The 19889-nt window shown below is 45.5% G+C and overlaps 1 protein-coding gene across 2 annotated transcripts in view; it reads right to left on the bottom strand.

The window, feature by feature from the left end:
- The window catches only part of NHS (NHS actin remodeling regulator), a 248718-nt gene that overhangs the window by 4158 nt on the left and 224671 nt on the right, over positions 1-19889 (bottom strand). The window contains exons 3-8 of one of the 2 annotated variants that reach the window (XM_015272984.4): positions 19375-19508; positions 11071-11133; positions 8884-9076; positions 5602-5733; positions 1416-4367; positions 1005-1131 (exon numbers count right to left, since the gene is read on the bottom strand). In XM_015272984.4, the coding sequence (XP_015128470.2) occupies positions 1005-1131; positions 1416-4367; positions 5602-5733; positions 8884-9076; positions 11071-11133; positions 19375-19508 (3601 nt within the window). The remainder of the gene's footprint in view (positions 1-1004; positions 1132-1415; positions 4368-5601; positions 5734-8883; positions 9077-11070; positions 11134-19374; positions 19509-19889) is intronic. The other variant, XM_015272985.4, reaches the window with a different exon arrangement.

Here is a 19889-nt window from a genome sequence, read left to right on the forward strand (position 1 = left end):
GCATAACCAGCTCTTTATAAAGACAGCTATGCCTACAGAGTCCCAGGTTAGCCAAATAATCATAAGAATCTGTTCATTGTTAGAAATCTTTAATTTCAGCTGTGATCGCAAATTTCAACTGAATGCAAAATACTCTAAATTTGAAGAGATGCCTCCTCTTCATTCTTGGTATGGCAACTCATTTGTAAGAATAGAGCTGGTGGGCAGCATGCAGAAACCAATGTGGGGAGTTTTCTGTGGAGACGTGTTTGTTAGGGTACCCTGATCTTACTTGTAAAGCATCCCACACATGCCGTAATGATACTCATAATGCACACATGTGACGAGCACCGGCTATTCTTGACCCCTGCTAAATATGGTTAGCACCACAAACATCATTTTATAAGGCAAGCAGACATAATATGTAAACAGCCAAGATGTATCACCCTTACTACTTTATCATTCCCCCTTTTCGGCACTGTGAAATGAACATTTGCCCAGCAGACTCATCAGTGCCCAGGCACTGGGTTGCCAGAATGTGACGACATGTTACAGAACATGGAAGCATAATGGCACATGAAATATTGCATATAAAATCAAGCAGCAGCAAGCTCTAAATGGGACTCAGTCCAGAAACACAACTGGATGGCAAAGCCTGGGTGGCGAGGGACACCTCCACCATCATCTGCTTTCTCCAAGGGCCTGAGTGACTGATCTTCTGAGTGAAGTCTGAGTCTAGATTATGATTATTGTACCATGTGTCAATTATTACAAATTTGACCCAATCTGAGGAGGGTTAACTCATCCCCATACTTGCAAGGCCAGGCACCAGTGAGACTTCATGACATCTAGCATCAGTGCTGAGTGGGATATTTCTGCATGCCTTGGTCATACCACCACAATAGCTATGACTGGGGTCAAGACAGGCCTTAACCGTCAGATCATTATTCTGCAGTGGATGAGCATGCAGCTGGGGAAAGGATGGCTGGCTTTTATGGTTCATAGTAGCAAGAAGGTTAGCTCACCTGTGAATGACTGCAAACAGGTCCTCAGTAGTGCGAGGTTTGTTGGGAGACACAAAAACGTCCTCAGCTTCAGCCTGAGAGTCTTCACTCAGTGGGGACATGATGGAGTCGTCGCTTGGTGAAGACTCTGAGATAAGTACAGAAACCATGGTTAGAGTCAGACCACTGCTGTATTCTGAAAGAGCACTGCTAGTGCAAAGCATAAGCTCAATGTGTAAGCAAGTGGCCAATGCTGGCCATACAGACTTCATCCTCTAATCTCTGAGTGGTTGCTGTGCTGTCATCCCAGGAGGGCTAACTGAGGCCTGTCACGTTGTGCAACGCCTCCAGGTCCCCAGTCATTCATCCTGATGTCAGTGACACCCCCCACCGCAGAATGAACTGCAACACAGAAAAGAGGACCCAACTGACCTTTCAGAGATGGTTCTTCTGTTCCACCCGCTGTCTCGTCTGCCCTGCTGGTACCAGAGGCACTTCTGGTAGGAATACCTGATGTGACGTTCTCCTGCTTGCAACTGGCTTCACTGAGCAAGTTTACTGCTGCCGTCTCTGATTCGTAGCTGATATTCCCAGGCACGTGGTGGCTTAAATCGAGTTGGTGCTTAAGCTGATCACTGATATCTGCTCCCTCTGCCTGGGCGGGGCTGTCACCCGCCATGCCGAGCTCCAGCTGCTGCTCACTGCCACAGAGCTCAGGCTGGGCCTGCGCATGCTCGAGGCGGCTCTCCGGTTCTGCTCCCCTGTTTTCATTCTCTGCTTCATGATCACCTGTGAGGAGAGCTGAGCCTTTCTGAAATCCTTCTGTAGAAACTGCACAAGTCTGATTTAGAGCACTGTCTGGCAAATGCTCAGTGGCTGGGCTTATTTGGTCCTTCACAGTTTTCATTTCAACCAGAGCCACACCTGCTGAAGGTACAATTTCCTGCTCACAATTACTCTGTCCACTGAAGGAGGAGCTTTTTTCTAAAGATGGCTTCCCAGGACCTGTTTCTGCTGGGGAAGAGTCGATATACGACATGATGGCCTCCTCAGTGGAGTACTGCCGTGATACTGGCTTCTTGGCTAGGAGTGGCCTCATTTTCCCTGGCGAAACATCACCAGCCAGCAGTGTGGGCTCTTGGATGCAAAGCAAGTCGGGGATACTGCCCTTCTGCTTCATTTCTTCAGGCCTGTTGATGGCCCTGAGGTGCACAGACTTGAGGACGGAGGGGGTGATGGCGAGGGCAGAGGGATGGCTGGGGCTGAGGGCTTCTCCCACTGCGCTGTGCTTGCTGGGATTGAAGGCGTGCAGCTGGTGCCGGTGAGCAAACGGTTTATTCAAGACGCTGTGAAGAGCACTTAGGTCAAGATGGGTTGGAGGTATAATTGGGAGTTCGAGGTCTTTGCTTGCAGACACGGTGCCATCTTTAGTGAGCGGCTGTTGGAGTGAGGACTTCCTTTCGGGTACTTTTGGCTTCCTCTTGCTGCCTCCTGGGGACAGTGGTCCGGAGAAGAAAGCGGTCGGGAAGGAAGAGGTCGGCGTCTCCGACTGGCTGGAGTACCCGCTGGAGGGCGAGGCCAGCCCCGCCAGTTTCTCTGGGGATGCCAGTTTAAACTCGCTGTCGACGGAAGGCAGGGATGGGGTGGTGGCCCGCGAACCGGACTGGGATGTCTGGGACTCCGAGCTTTCTGGTGACTTGATGCACTCTATGACTGTGGTACCCGTAGCAGTGCTCGAATTAGATAAAGACCTGTAAGGATCACCAGATTTCAAGTCATTCAGGAGCCAGAGGTCTGCATAGTGAGGTTGTTCAGCACCGTCATCTTTGAAGGATGGCATGTCAGCCATATCGAACTGAGTGTCCTTCATGCCGCCATCGCTCTGGCTCACCCAGGGCAGCTCGGGTTTGGGTGGAAGGCTAGAGGCCTCTGCTCTGGAAGGTGTGTTGGAAAACTCAAGTGGCAGCTTCATTTCCCTGGCAGTGTGCGACGTGTGCTGCCCACTGCTAATCTTTGGTTCTTTCTTCTCGGGAAGATCCATGCTGCCCTCAGATTTCCTCAAAGATGAGCTGCGTTTTGGTGGAGCTGGCTTTGCCTTTGGTTTCTTCAGAGAGATGCCCTGCCGTCCCTGCCTCCTGTGACTGATGCATTCCTGCCAGGTGCAGTCGGCCAGGCTGGAGGTCATGCTTGCCATCTGGCCGCTCTCAGAGCCTGCAGCTGCATAGTTGCAAATATAGCTCTTGTTGCCCTTGAGACCGCAGTCAAAGTGCATGGAGGTATAGTATCCTTCAGTATCCACAGAGAAGTGTGAGCTAGTGTCTGCCTTGTCAGAGGGGCTCTTCTCTAGGAAGCTGTCATATGTGCCCATGCTTGTGAAGCTCGGGCATCCCAGGCTGTCAGCCTTGGTGCGCTCGGGGCTGAAGTCCTGGCGACAGGATGCATCATGGTGGTGATGCAGATAGTTCCACTCACTGTCACTAGTGTTGCTGTTGTTGGGGTCATCGAGTAGATCTGCCACAGTGGAGGTGAAGGAGCTTGCCCTGTGGCCTCTGACCTTGTCCACGTGGTCACCGTACTGTTCTGTGATGAAGACACTTGAGTCCTCATTGGCGTTGGGAGCGGTGTTGAGGGACAGCTCAGAGTCACAGTGCGAGGAGCCAGTCAGCGGTGGAGAGGCGGCAGGAGGAATGGTTTCGGATGTCTGAGAGGGACACGTGGAGCTGCTCCCACTCCAGTTGCCGCTGGAGGACTGGTGATCGTCCTTCTGATCCATGTGGCTGCTAAGCAGGACTCCTGCTGTGGAGATGGAGTGAATGGGGCTCCCAAAAGTGTCTGAGTTGGATGAAATCTCGCAGCTTCCTGAATCTGCCATCCTTGACAGTCGCGACCTCCCTCTCTCACCGATGCTGTGTTCAGGGCTGTGCAGATGTTGAGGACAAGTTAAACCCAGGGGCTGATGCTCCTGTGAACCCTGTTTGCTCAGGACCTCCTTCCCTTTTTTCGGGTGCCTCTCCTGGCTGGCTAGGAAGCACTCCGCTTCATACGCTGAACTCTTGGTGGTAGCAGCTGTGTCACCCTCACTGGCTCTTGCTCCCTCACGAGGGAGGCTCCGCGAGCGGATGCGGTTGCTGACAGCAGCAGCGAAGACGGCATCCCCGTTGTCCGCCAGCACCAAAATGTTGCCAGCAGAGTGTGAGAGGGAGGCAACCACACTCTGCCCCCTCTGTGCGCGGATGCGGCGCCGGGAGGGAGCGGCGATAAGGATTTCTTCTGTCTGGCACTCCGAGTCCCTGGTCCCTGACCGTCGGCTGCTGGCACTGGAGAAGTCCGGGTTGGCATGCACAATCACATTGCGCTCCCTTGCCACCGGCGACTCATCCGAATCTAGGGTACACGTAAAGCTGGGTGAGAGACCGCTTCGTACGTCCTGACATGAGACGACCCACAAAGCAACCCAAGAAGCATATCTGCATTTAATCTTGCTGAGTGTTGTACCAAACCTAACTCAGCTATAACATGTATATACGGCAGACCTCATCCCAGTGAGGTGGGAAATTCTCCCAGTCCTGCAATGTGATATCAGTTCTCCTATTTCTGCAATGTGATCTCACGTAGAGCTGATCTTGCTGTGGTAAATATTAAGATGAATATTAACTTTCTGTTTTTTGTCACTGTAGTGCAAGTAGCTGCAGGCAGTTTGCAGGATTAGCTGCCTGACAAAATGCTCTATAAACTTCTAAAAATAATTCTGTTTTAACTACATATCTTTTCATAATTTCCATTATCCGCTTCTTTCCTACCAAGAATATTTGCACAGTAACAGGATCTTTGTTTCATAGGTTCTCTGGTTGCTTATTTCCTATGATAAACACATTCTTTATGCTTCCGATTAAATTTCACAGCAACCGACTGAAGTATCAGAGCCACCTTCAGGTGCAGATGAACATTAAGTAATAATGATCCTGTTCATTTGTTTTTGGGTTAAGACCAATTTTACACTTGATTTGCCCTCAACAGAGTTGCTCCTAATTCACCTGGAAAAAAAGGTGAGGTAAGCTGCTTGATTTCAAATATTCTTGGTAATAAAGAATGCAGGGAAAGAATTGGGGACAAGCATGACAAAGTAAAGGAACTTTTAGCAAAGCTTTCAGTAAGGGTACAAGCAGCTGTCTCTAATGCGGATATCCAACTGATATCTGAGTGAGCTGTGGCAGCTCATCACTTTGCTGAGCAACATCTGTCATTTCTTTACCTTAAGATCCCCTCAGACAAGAAAAAACTTTCACTTAATCTAGTTACTTTTTATGCACGCAACTATGGGTTTATAACAAAAATTAAATGGAAAAAAAAAGACCAACTGATTAACATTTACACAATAAGAGTTGAACATGTATCTCTATATTACTCGGTAAGGCCCCCAGTATATCAAGGCCATATGGAGTAATATAGCTTTGCTGACCGCAGTAAATCAAAAAAACAAAACACACCATTCCCAAACTCCACAACCAGTTACGCTTTCAGGGTTTTGCTTCTTTGGAATGCCCACTACCAGCTCAATAAGCCTGCAATTTAAGTTGGTTAGAAAGCTATCTATGGAAGAGTTGTATTTATACTACACCTATTTCTTGTTGCACTCTTCTGGGGATGCCAGAGATGGTTTTCCTCCTCCTCAACTTTCGTCTCCGCTGTAGTACAGATTGTGAGTGAACAAGAGAGCAGCGTATACTAGCCTCTCTGTCAAAACCAACTCCTGCAACCCATAAATAGGTCTCATTAGCCTTTAGAAATAGTAAACAAAATTTCATGGCTGGAACACAGTGGAAGTATGGGAGCTTGGATTAAGCCTGTGAATAAACATAAGGGAGCCCTTATGTAGCTCTTATGTAAATTATATTACAGCGTATCACAGTTTTACATCTAATTCCAGCTCCCCCTCAGCAGCCTGGTCTGCCAGAAGTAACATAAGGAGTGAAGGAAAAAAAAAAAAGAAGAAGAAAAAGAAAAGAAAAACAGAAAGGAAAGTAGATTTGAGAGCTCTTGGTAGCAGGACATCATTACTATCCATCTGTCATAGGGACAATGGCGGTAACTTGTCAGCAAGGAGTAATCTATCTAACTAAAGCCTGATTTACTTTAAGCAACTAAGCATAAGAAAACAATTTAGATTTTAATGTAATATTGTACTAGCTGAGGGCTTCTTAGGAGACTGATATGCCAAAGGGGCTAACATTTTGGAAAGGAAGAAGACAGCTAAAAGAGGGCCAGCTCCACGTATAAGTTTAGAAAACACTCTTTTCTTTTTTTCCACATGGCCAAGAATAAAATAAATGGGCAGCAGATATTGTTGTGCACCAGTACGTGGCCTGACTTTCCCAACTGCTCTGCACTCAGCAGGACACGTGGGAGTCTGCTCAGGGAATCAGCTCACACGTTCATGGTCCTAAATGTGGATTTAGGAGCCTAAGTTCACATGCACATCTATTTATAACCATGGTCACGCAGAATGGGCAAGAATTCCTCATTTTCTTTATGTTTCCATGGCATTACCACAGAAAAGTCTCTTTCACTTTGCTCTTTACACTGTGGTCAACGTAAAGTTAAAAGGAGGCTCGCCGAAAGGCCTGCACCCGCCTGTACTGGCTCTTTGCATAGCTGTATGCTCCTGCTGTCTGAAGCTGACATGGGATGGGGGAGAAAAAATGTGCCAGGTCCATAAAATCTCTAACATCAGGATCACTGGTACAGTGGTTTGTAATCTTAGGAAAAACAAACAAATTAAAGAAAACAAATTAAAAAAAAAATCTGATAAAAACCATTTTAATAGCGTATAATTATATAAAACATAATTATACACAGACGTACACATACATATTACACTACATAACAATGTAAAACGTTAAAAAGTAACTTTCTTGTAAAAGTTCTTCTTGAAATCAACTACAGTGAAAATAGAGGCTTCAGACAGATGTCCTGTAACCACCAATGCCCCTGAAATAAGGAGAGGAAGAACTTTCTTTAATATGGAAGGAAGGTGCTGTAAACTCCAACAACAGTCATTTTATAAAAGTGAACATTTCTTGGGGTTGGGAGAAGCTTAAAGAACAAAACAGAGAAATGAAAGCAAACTCTCTGAAATGAAAATCAATCAGAACCATTGCTGGGCTTCCAGCAATTGTGAGTTAGCTGAACATGCTCTGTGTGCCAGATGCACGGGTCATCTCCAAGAGGAAAGTGAAAGAGGGTACGTCCTCCCCGTGATGCATACAAATTATTCCCATTAGTGCTAATGAGAATGATACACATAAACATCCAGAAGATTACATACCATTCTTGATCTGTAAAACTGATCGGGAAATTTGGTTCCAATGTATGGCAGATGGAGTCTAGGCAAAAATTTCTATTACTGGAAAAGTTAACATTGGTCCCATTGGTCTACTGCTGTATTTCTCCTCTGAACTGCATTGTGTGACATTAGTGATGTTGGAAAGCCTACATATTGAGGGTCCTGTGTGCTACATATGAAGAGTGTCACTCTAATGCACTGTGGAAATGTGCCATACCACTTACTTCTTTCTTCAAGGACGTCCAATTAGGAGTGCCCAGCCTACACCACACGGCCCATTCAGGTTGCTCTGCTGGCTGGTGGCCTGACCCTACACTGTCCCCACTGCTTCCCACTGCGGCTCCTGGCTGCCAGCTCCCTGGGCAGCAGAGCTCATGAACATCTTCACTTCCCAGGGCATAAGGGGACCAGGAGTGCACTGCCATCACCAAGAAGAATCACCTGGCACATGGCAGAGCAAGAGGGCTGCCACCTTAAGGCTGTATAGCAAGCAGCCAGATCCAAAGCCCCAAGCCCCCCAGCTGGGACTGGGGCCATGCTGGGGCATGCAGCCCTGCTGGCACCATAGGTGACTGGGCAGCCTGTTCTGCAGGAAGGCTGGGCGCTATCGACAGACAGAAGCGGGAGCAATGTGATGTGACTTCCCCGCCATCCTCCAGCTTCTGGAAAAACACTATGAAATATCAGTATGCTGTCTGAAGCTAGCTGAAAGCTCCCCGCTTTTCTTCCTGATTGCTTATTTTAAAGTCTGTAAGCAGGGAAAAGTCAGCCCACTTTATGCTCTTACATTAATCAAAACTTGGTGCAAAATATAATTGAGGAAAATTCAGATAAACCTTATTTTTACCATAGCCCTCTGGAAGGAGAGAAAGAGAAAAAGAGAAAGAGAAAAACAACCTGATTTTTGATTCTGGAAACAAGTCGTCTATCACATTTAGTCAGTGATAAATCTGGTGCTTACATAAACAGATTCTTCTTCAAATAAATCTAGTAAAATGCATCCAAATGTTACATAAATAAAAGAAAATGCCATTACTATACCTTCAGCATAGCTGCATGTAAAGAGATCTCAGAGCGATGGTTTACATGCTACACAGTCATGACTTGCATGTTTAAAGCACTGCAAATAGCAACCTACATTCTCTAGTTTCTCTTCTCCTGCTACACATGATAATCATATGATTCATTTCTATGGCTTTCTGCATTATTTCAGTCAGCTACATTCAAAAAGCTATTTGAGGTCTTTGTGAATACAGCCTGCAGGTTATATACACAACAAAAGTACACTGTTTGTGCAGGGAACCAGTGTTACATTACGCTGCACAGCATGACTCACAAAGTATGGGCCAAATTAATCCTAGATGCAGGTTCAGTGACTTCAGCAGACATGCATGAAGGATGAATTTAGCCCACTGTCCTCCAGCAACTACTCCTCAGGCTAGGGTCTTTGCCCACAGACTGTAAAATCCAGTGACTTCAAACAAATTAAACAGAATAAGTACTTGACCTCCCTCGAACCATGCAATAAATACAAAAAGAAATAGAAGAGAGTTGTACCAGTGACATTGATGGGAATAATGCAAGAAGAAATCACTTGGGCATCTTGTTTCATTTTCTCCTCTGGAGTTGGGAGAGGTAGTGCTTTACTCCAATTGGTTTGTTTATCCAGTGTAGAAGGGATATTATGTATTGGATTTTTCGGCCTCTGCCCTAACATGACATCTGTATCTTCGTCCTCTGGTGGATGGGACTGCAAATGAATACATTCAAAATCAGTGTCTACCACTCAGGTACGCGAGGCTACTGTTGAAACAAAGCAGTCACACAGATCAGCAATCAGTTACAGGCTGCAATGGCAAGCTGCTCTCAATAAGTCACACAGTACAGGCTGGAATCACACACCGTTCACAGAAGACAGATACCTTGTGCATCCTTTTGAACGCACCGCTCTGCTGGCTGCCCATGAGGACCGGCCCCTTGTACACGTTCGTTAGACGACAGGCACCGGAAGGCCCGATGCCTTAAAAAAGAGCCCTCCGTGCTCCAGGAAATCATTTGCATTTCATTTTTACAAACTATGGACACGAGCAGAAAATAAAGTACAGAAATCCAGTGGAAAGCTGCAGGTGTTAGCGGTGCCAGGGTCAGGAGGACACTGGCCAAAGGAGATGGGCCGCCACCAGAAGAAATTCAAAGTGTTGTTTAGAAACCATGCACGTTTTTACAGTGTGCTAAGAGAAGCACTAGATACAGAAGGTAAAGAAACAGAGAGAAAAGTAAACTGTGTGGAAGCAACACAGATGCTTTGTTCTCTTTCTGAAGCAATAACAAGTCCCCCAGCAGCACCTTGTCCTGCAAAGCTGCTGTAATGCTGCCCGTAACAGATAGATTAATCACCTTATGTGGCACTAGCTACAAACCCCTGGTTTGGATTTTCTTTATAAAAATAATAATAATGAAAAATATGTTGTTTTGGAAGAATACAAGGGAGAAACACTCACCTTTTTCTGCCCAATTCCCCCCCTTTCTCCATGAGAGCACTTCCAGGAGCCGTGACAACTCTTGCCCCAGCCTGGGAAGTCACTCTGCCTCTTCTTTCCGCATGAAGAGCAAAGCCTCCTCAGCTGCCCTTCTCCTGAATCCCCAGCTGCTGCCTACCCAGCTTCTCCCTTATGACTTCCGTTTATGCTTCACTCTCCAGTTTGTGGTGATTTTTGGTGAAGACAAAATGCCGCGCTCCCCAGCCTGGTACGGTCCAGCGGGCAGCAGGATGACACTGCCTTTGTAGTGCTGCCATCCCTCCCCGGCTCCATATACATCCCAGGGAATGAGCAGCCTCTGGCTCCTGGCAGCAGCCCCACAAGCGTTCCAGACCCTAAGGCAGGGTGCGGGGGGACACTCACTTACCTGGCCGGCCTTGCCCCCCGCAGAACCCCCAGGTCCTCCTCCCGCCCGCGGGAAGCCCTGCTTTCCCACGTTGGGTTTTAGGAAAACATCGCAGCCTTCTTTCTCTCTGCAGCTTTTGTGCTGATCCCCGGCAGACGTGAATGGCTCATATAAACTTCCAGCACAAAGGACTTTGTTTCCTAGGTAACTCCCCCCTCCCCAAAAGTTTGATGCATGCAAAAAAAAAAAAAAAGGAAAAAAAAAAAAAGAAAAAAAAAAGCCCACAAAACCCCAAAGGCTGCCCACACACAGCAGACACGGAGGCTGCACTGGCTGCCGGCTCTGCCAGGATAACAATGGAGCGGGGACAAAGCGGGTGAGGTGACCCCACCGCCGGCTCCCGCTGCCAGAGCTCCTCCTTAGCACAGGGCAGCATCGCAGGGTGCCCAGGGAGCAAATGCCCTGGTGCTGCCCCGAGGATCCCTCACTGTTGGGAAAAAAAGAGAAAAAAAAAAAAAAAAAACAGAGAAAAAGGGCAGTTGGGCAATAACACTGCAAGAAAAGGAAATGCAGTCACTAATGATACGGGCTCTGCCTTGGTCCAAGCCATTAATGGGGCAATTGAATACAAGAGCTGGCTTTGGGGCCACAAGGTCCTGAAACCGTTCTGAGGTGAAGAATGAAGGAGGAGAAAAGCTGCCGTTATTGTGCCCTACTGACATGAGAAACAGAAGAGGCATCTTTTAGAGCAGTAGAGTTAGCGAGTGAAAAGCAAGCAAGAGGCAGGGTGAGGATGTGGAAGGGAGAAGAGTGAGTGAGACAGGGCTGTCAGCAGAGGATTGCTTGTTTTTCCAGTACCTTTCTACTCCATGGGGTCATGTGGCAACACTCAACTGGGGAGGGCGAACGGGTGCTGTTAAACTATAAGTGTGAAATGTAAAAAAGAAAAAAAAAATGAAATTAAAAACATGCACAAAGCGTTTCTGGTAAAAGCACATTATTTTTGTCTGGATAAACTAGTGTCAGAGGCAAAGACACCCTGAAATTTCCACCTCGATTTCCAGCTCACACTACTCCACAAATGAGCCCCACCTCATTCAGGTATGCCTACAGAGTTGTTTGGATCCATGTGAAGTCTACACTGATTCACTTACTCAGATCAGACAAAACTGTAGTGAAATTGGTTCAAACTCCTTGCACAGACATACTTAAATTGTCCTAAGAATGCCTTGTATTGATTTGGGGGACTCAAACTGTGTTCTGCCTGAAGCTGGAGCAGTGCAAAGTGCCTCTCCAATTACACTACAGAAGGTCTATTTTGTAATATAAGGAAATTTTTTGCCTGAGGTATTTATAAGCTATGGATATAAATAATGCTAGTCCCGAGGATGATTTAACAAATACATTGTTCACTAAGGTCTTCTGTAAACTGTGTGACTCATCCTATCTTCTTGCTAGATTCCAACACCTGTTGCTTTACTCCAGTCCTATGTGTGTGAATAAAGCCAAGTGAAGCTTCCAAATGAGTGGCCCATTAAGTCCTATAGCAGAGCAGAAAGAGAAAATCAGAAGAGGACTGTTTCCAGCAAACATTTCCAGCAGGTCCTCCAGAACTCTGCAAAACCATTTCTCCTAAACTGGGAAAAAGTCCTTACTGTGAGATGAACACTTCTGCTTGAGCAAGAAAAGGTGCGGAGATACTGAATACATCAACTAGCTAAGTTTGCTCTTCAGATTCAAAAGATTTTTTTCCTTGATCTTTCAGCTGAGTTTCCAGTCACCTGCTTTGAGCAGATTTACCACAGCTAAAAGGGTCAGGTTCTAAAATTCACCTTCCCCTTGGAGGGTGTCAGAGCTCCCTGGGGAGAGCTGAGACGAATGGAGATCAGCGCTGCTAAGGTGACAAGAGTTCAGAATATGAAAATCTTTTACATCTTACAGAAGTACCATAAAGGCCCAGAAGGGTCCCAGGGAACACACAAAAAGGAGGAAATGAATAGGGACTTCCTGCTCCAAGGGCAAGCCTCTATGGGAGAAGCAGCAGGAACTTGACTTTGGCCTTAGAGAGGGTAGCTACAGGCTACAGCAGGCATAAACAATGGCTAACAATGTGTCCTGTTGATGCAGGGCTTTTCTATCTCCCTGTGTGTTCCTCTGCCTTCCTGACTCCTCCAAGAAAACACCCCCTGGTTACACATACCCACAGACTTGCCTTGATGTTCTGAAGCCTCAGGTCTCTTAAGCAGAGCAGGACAAACTTCTGGGATGGAGACTTAACATGGAGAAACACCAAAAATGCAAAGGCAAAGGCTAAGGCTGACTTACTAGTGTCCCTTCTTCCAGCCACAGGAACAGGAGAAATACCATGAGGGGCTGAGGTGGGCAGCAAAATTTCCAGCTCCTGCTATCGCAGTGGTGTGACCTTCCACTGTGATCTGACCAAGTGGTCCTAAGATCACCTACCTACTGACTGACTCTGCATGGTGCCCACTGCTGGGCAGCTAAGCACAGTGCCATGCAGCAACCTCAGTGTTCTGATGCCTCTCTTCTCCTCAAATGTTCTCATTCACTCACAAGACCAGAATATCTCTAAATGTCTTGAGTGAACACATAATTAAGTAAGAAATTATTATTATATACCCAAAGCTGTTCTGGTCTGATGGGCAAATCTGCCATTAGGCAGTTTTCAAAGTGAATTTCTTTTGTGTGGGTGTGCTTGGCAAACAGCAATGGTGATAATCAATCTGTTAAACACAAAGCCAGAATACTTTAAATAGGCATTTTTTCTTTAATGGGCTAAGATTGCTTTGAAATCAAACTGGTGTGTAATTGCTTGAATAGGGATTTATTCTGCAGTCACTGACAAATGTGAGCATCTCTATTTTCTGAGCTATCCCATCATGCAGTTGCAGAGGTGATGGTGTGCTCCTGAAACTGCTTTGCAGTAAAAATCCTGGTTGCATATCCACATGATCTCATTTCTCATTGCTCTCCATCTCTTCAGTGTGAAAGTCTTTGGTTTCTGTGCACTGCAACAAAATCATGAAGATGTCCAGGCCTGAGATCATTGTTACGCTTCACTATAGGGAAACAGAAAGCAGCGTTGCTGCAGGACAGTTCAGCTTAACCTTCCCTCAGCACTTGGGATGGGACGCATCATTCTCAAACATTTGTCCCACTGATTTTAAGAGACTAGCTTTACTTCCAGATACCTAAGATGGGACGCATGAATTGCCCTTTTAGCTAAGGAAGACATTAAATTCCATCAGTGCAGTGGCAAAGAAGCAATTTGGCAGTCACAAACATGCCAGCCTGGTAATTTGTGGGTCTGTCCTATTTCTTGCTCCACTGCTGGGATCAGAAGGACGAAAAGAATGGGCCAATGCCACACAAAAATGCCACTTAATTCCACTTGTTTTACGTCTTCCAAAGCTTTGAGATGCCACTTCGAGATGCCTGCAGTTCAGGATCTTCAAGATAAAAAGGAAGACTGCTGTAGGAAGTATTGTGTGTGTCAGATCATGTACCTGGCCTGCCTGATAGTAAGAGTGTTACAGGATGTACTGGGATTTCAAAGCTAAGTGCACAGGACATTTTGGGCACTGTGTAGTGGTGGAGTGAAAAGTATAAATCTGAGAAAAAAAAGGCTAATTTCTGTTCAGATAATAAAGCTGTTGTGAGAATGCTAAAGTCTTGCCAAGAGCCGTAGACATTTATCCTCAACAGGCTTCTCTAATTCAGTTGTGGCTGAGGTAATTCCTTCCCCACCCCCTCAGCACTGCTGTGACCATGTAGGCAGTGTGTTCTCTTTAGGAAATGCTGGCAGCTGAGTCACAGCCCATGCAGCAGCAGTGCCTGGTGCTGGAGGTGCAGGCAAAACCTGGGTGAGGGCATGAAGTGGCTGGCAGCATTGTTCTGTTCCCCTGAGGAGAATTTCTTACTCCTGCTTCCCATAAGTTACAGCTAACAACAAGCACAAGGGATCAATATTAGTTATTACCTCCAGCTTCTATAGCACTGAGTGGTGCATATTGCCTTCCTAGGACGAATAAAGTGGGCAGTGTATTAGCATACAGCTTCAGTGTTGTATAACTTCAAGCTTCATATATGGTCCACTTCCAGAAGTGGACAAACCACATGCAGGATGCTTACAACCTAAGTGAGCACAGAAATCAGATGTACTCATTAACAGTACGTCCTGACTTCACAGCTGAAAGCAGCCATTCCCATACTGGCCATGGCAGAGCAAATGGGAACTGATGTTCAGTCCCACATTCACATGAGGCTGCTCCCGACTCCTTCTGTGGACCTTGGTGCAAGCCCCCTCCCTCCCTTTCTCCCTTTCTCTCCTGTAGAACAGAAAGCCTGCTGCTTCAGTAACTCAAAGGAGCTCGAGGAAATGGTGCTGATTTATATGTTGGAAAAATTGAAGGCCTGGTAAAAAGAGAAGAAATACTAATAAAAGATTAGCAGCTTTCCAGTGCTTTCCAAGCAAAGCCAGCTGCTCAATTAGAAATTAACATTCGTACCTACGGAGCATCTTTGTTAGGCAGTCAGCTGAAAACAAGAAATACTTCTGACTGTGCTGTTTTTGCTGCAAAACACAGCTCCGCTCACCTGCCTGCTCTCAGCATTTCCCTAGGATTCATTTTCCTCAGTTTTTGTTTTATCTGTTTGTGGGTGTTTCATTTTATTTTGGAGCATCACAAATGCGATCTGTTCAAGCACTGACAATCCGTTAATGATTAATGCACTGCTCCAATGTTTTGACAAAGTAATGACAAAAATAAGATGTGCTTTCTGACAGAAGTCATGCCACACATGGCATCCCAGCAGATGTACGTACAAAATAATAATCCTACCATACAGGGTAGTAGGTATTACGCCCATTGCACAAACAGTGCTATGCAAGTTCATTCTGATGAATAAGGTCATAGAATCATAGATTCATAGAACGGCCTGGGTTGAAAAGGACCACAATGATCATCGAGTTTCAACTCCCCCGCTATGTGCAGGGTCACCCACCACCGGACCAGGCTGCCCAGATCCACATCCAGCCTGGCCTTGAATGCCTCCAGGGATGGGGCATCCACAGGCCTGGACACAGTACTCCAGATGGGGCCTCACAAGAGCTGAGTGGAGGGGTCAGCTGGTTTTCATTTGTAATGGCTACAGGCAGGATTTGCACACTGAAAGTATGTAGCACATCTTGGACCCGGCTCTTAACTCAGTGATTTTTTATTGAGGCTTTGTAGAACTTCAGAACAGAAAGCGTGTTAAAGTCTGTACATGCAGTTGTGTGCTGTACAGAGCATCCTAAGGCAGACCACAGGGAATATTTTTAAATGGCAAAGAGATCGAATGAATTACCCTATGCATTATTTTCATTTCACATTTGGTCTGGCTGACATCGCAGGGAGAGGCCAAACCTGACTAGAAAACAACCTCCTGCTTCTTGTCTTCAGATTTCTGCTCAGAGTGTAATTATGAACAAAATGACACTACACGCTGTGCAGCTGTGAGTGTGAATTCCCAAACACTACGGGTTCCTTGCTTGATCTCCCTTATTTTATTATATCAGCTGTGCCACGAGGGGTTGGAGAAATTGTGCTCCCATAGCATCTGCACTCTGATCTGGAGCACAGAGATTTTGGAGACTCGCTGGACATGCTTAGTGAAAACAGAGAAAGAAAAAAAAAATGTGGAGAATATGAAAGAGAATCTGAAATGCAGCTGGAATGACACAGCATCTTCACACTCTGCAGCACTACAACCATGACGGGGTTGTCATGGGAACGTGCGTAAGGAATATTACCCTCATTTTCCTAAGTCTGTACCTTCCTTGTACTTTCCTCTTTCTTTTTTCCCCCCCATTGGCAAAAATGCCTGAATGAGCGATGCCTACAAATTTGTCTGGTTGTACCGCTGCTCTGTGTGAAGTGAGGCTAAACAAGTCAGGGGTTTTTAGCTTGAAAAATGAATGCCTGGGATGAATAGGGAAGTAAAATCATGCCTGAAAAACAGGAGGGGCGTGGAGAAAGTAAGAAGGAAGACAGTGCTCACTGTTTCTCGTACTCTAAAAATTAGTAGGGATGCAATGGAATTATGAGGCATCGAGTTTGAAGCAAACAAAAGATATATTTTCATACCAATTGTTAAAGTCACTGTTCACAGCATGCTGTTGAGGCCAAAGGTGTAAATTTGAAAAGGGATTAAACAGGTCTCAAAATCAGTGCAGACCTGTTGTTCCTTGGTAGCTCCTATTCTGTGTTTCATCTCTGGCTCAGCAGCTCTGTAACCAATTTCTGCATGAAACTGCAAGGATATATCATAGGACAAGAAGTGGCATAAAATGTGCCCCTTTCTTACATGCCTTTCTGAAGGATCCCCTTTTGGTGTCTGGCCTAAGTGGACCTTTCATCAGACAAATCAGGGCAGTTCCCCTAACAAGAACAGGCTACAATAAAACAAACTGTAAACATGTCCTGTCAGGGACGCAAAAGATCCTGGGACACAAAAAATCCTAGAACACCACTGTTTCTAGTTTTCTGCTGCTTCATGACCACATCATCTTATGATGGAATAGCTCAAAATGGCCTTATAGACCCTTTTACACTGGCATCAGTCACTTTGGACTTCAATTCATTTGGTCTTTCCTGGAATTTGTGGGACTGACTTTGGCACCTTCCTACAGACAAAAACAGCCAGCCATGCTTAAAAGTGAACCTTCACCAGGTAAAGTTAATATTCTCTAACTGTACTAAGCAATATGCAAGATCTTTAGAAAAGCACATTGCTACTTAATTGGCAGCAATATAAAGAGATGACAATATATACCAATTTGGAAACCTCAGCTGGGCTCAGACACGGGCAATCTTTTCTTGGTAGCTTTTAGTACTGATAGACCTCATAGTTCTCACAGTGGAACAAGAACATTACTCAAAGTCAAGCCACTTACTTCAGTGCTTCAATGCACACATTTAATAGAGATGCACAGTTTGAACTGTGTAGCTTAAAAACTTCCCAGCTTCTTTTTGACCACTTTCCTAATTTCTAAGAAACATAGAAAGGGGTGTCTACTCTCCTCTCATTTAGCAATTCTTTTACCAGCACCTTCCAATACATCAGAAAAGTGGAATACGGAATAGACAGCTGTGCCACATGTAAAAATTCCTGTGGGACTTAAACATCTTTAGTTCATTGACGAACAGATGATACAATCAACTGGCATCAGATATCAAACACGTCTAGCAGCCCCTGAAGCATATACACGTTTGCAGATGCCAAAAAGCTTATGCTGAAAAGGGCAAGTTAGCCAATAACAGCACTCTCAATTTTCTCTTGTAATGATATCATTAAGTCATAAGGGTTGGCACAATATCAATTAGTTATTCATTGTTGCAGTATCTTGTAAAAATCTCTGATTAATCTTCTCCCAGACAGAGCATTCATGTGCAGTTTCATCTTGCCTTATTCTGTCTAGAGTTGCTCCATGAACAAGGAGTTCTCTAAGAAGTGGGTCAAGGCACTCTGAAACATTCTGGCTTTGGAATACTTGCACTTCTCAAAGTAGAACATTTCCAGATGCCTAGAAATCCACAAGACTACAGCCTCCAAGTCAGCACTTGTTTGTTCCTCCTTCAGGGACCATCAAATCTGGTTGGTTTCCAAAATAAACCCCAGTATGGGTGGGCACAAAGTTTCATGTCTCCCTCTTGAAAGGAAAAAGGTGGCCTTGCTGATAAAGCCAAGACATCTGCATTCAGCATGACTTAATTTTGCCATCTAATACAGGACTCAGAGGGTTGCTCACTATTTATTATTATTTTGTGTTACACAGATGGAAGTGATGTCTAAAACGTACTGGTTCCAAACACAGAAAAGATTCAGGCCTTTCAACACCGAGTATGCAATTTCAAAAGATATGACTTGTTCTCCATCTGATACTAACTAAGAGAGCTTTATGTTCAGTATATTGTCCAAACTATTATCTGTAACTAATTCTGATCCATAATGTGGGGTCATCTCTCCCTTACCTTTCAGTGACCCTGTAACAGCACTAGCTTTGATGCTGACTTACAAAGCAAAAGAATGTAAGTCTGTTTCTCCTTTAAGTCTTCCTTTTCTATTCTGTCCATTAGCATCAGAATATCTTTTTTCATTTGACTCACAGGGCCTGCAAATTTAGCCAGTTCAAAGCCTGCAGTGATAGTGATGCTGTCCTTGAAATTATCCAGGTAAGCAGTCAAAAACTTGGAATAGTCAAATTAATTGAAACCTTATAATGCATTTCATGCTTTAAACAGAGAAAAAAACTCCATGGACTGATTAGTTCAAGTTTAGGTTCCTGGGCAGGTGCTTTACACTGTGACTCCTTTAACATTACAGTATTTCCATATGGTTAATATAATGGATTAGGGTGAATGTACCTGGATTTCGAAGTTCAGTGGGTGATAATCCAGTATGCATTTATAATGTGCTCATGGCTGCGGTATCTCTGTAGATGCCATTGTGCCTGTGCCTGCACACATAGATCTGTCCCTACACTGAGGGCTGGCACTGGGCAGATGCATCAATTACAAGACAAACCCAGGTATGACCCACTGAATTTCAGCAGGTTTGAGGAATGCACTCTCTCTTAGCCTAGTGCAGAACGTAGCCAATATGGCACTTGTGCAGGTCAAGCACCCAGACACACCATTGCCCACACAAGCATGAATACTAGTTCCTCTAGAGAAGTGCTGCTGAGCCTCTCTGCACCCATACAAGCCTCCTGCCAGTCCTCAAAGCCCATGAGCTCTTGGCTACTGGCAGTGACAATTTCAGGGCTGAAATTACAGCACTTACTATAATGACAGGAGTGTTCTGGAAGTGCTGCCCAAGGCAGGAGCAGAGAACACAAAGAGCTGTGGAGAAGCATCTGAACGAGTCTGTATGTGTGCTGGCTTTATGTGAAATATAAGGTTTCTCAGTGGAAACTTCCACCCTGTGGCTGGCTGCTGGAAGCTGCTACCTGGGCCATGTTATGGGTGAATTGCTAAGACCAGCAATGTTGTGCCTACACGTGCCTGGGGAGCACTTCTTAAGCAGTGTCATATCTAGGTCCCACAATGCTAATAAAGTGTTCATGTGGGATATCTGTAGCACAGGAGAAAGACTTACTGGTAGAAAGTGCTGGTCCTTTATCGCTTGCCTCTTTTGACTGCAGACTGCAGGGAAGGGAGGAAAGGGGGGAGCCACCACAGAGATGGGCCCTTGGACTTTTTGCTCTCTGTTATCAACTCGGCTTCGATGTTCTGTTTTGGAGGAGAATAAAGAGAACATGAGTTTTTTTGAGCATTAAAAACATAAACGTCTCTACTAACTGTGCAACAGAGCTATAGAAAGGACATGGACTCCAACGCTGAAGTTCCTCCTCTTCTCCAGTGAACACTGCTGATGATCCTCAACGAAGATGAAGGGGAGAAGCACTTACTGGACTCCCAGCCCCTGGAAGAGCAGTGCCTATACACCCAGCACTAAAGAATCACACAGAATGACAGAATCACAGGGACTGGAAAGGACCCCTGAGATCATCTAGTCCAACTCTGTGCTAAAGCAGGTTCCCTACAGTAGGTTGCAAAGAAAAGTGTCCAGGCAGGTTTGGAATATCTCCAGAGAAGGAGACTCCACAACTT

The sequence above is a fragment of the Gallus gallus genome, chromosome 1 (genome assembly GCF_016699485.2).
Source record: "Gallus gallus isolate bGalGal1 chromosome 1, bGalGal1.mat.broiler.GRCg7b, whole genome shotgun sequence".
NCBI classification, from domain to species: Eukaryota; Metazoa; Chordata; class Aves; order Galliformes; family Phasianidae; genus Gallus; species Gallus gallus.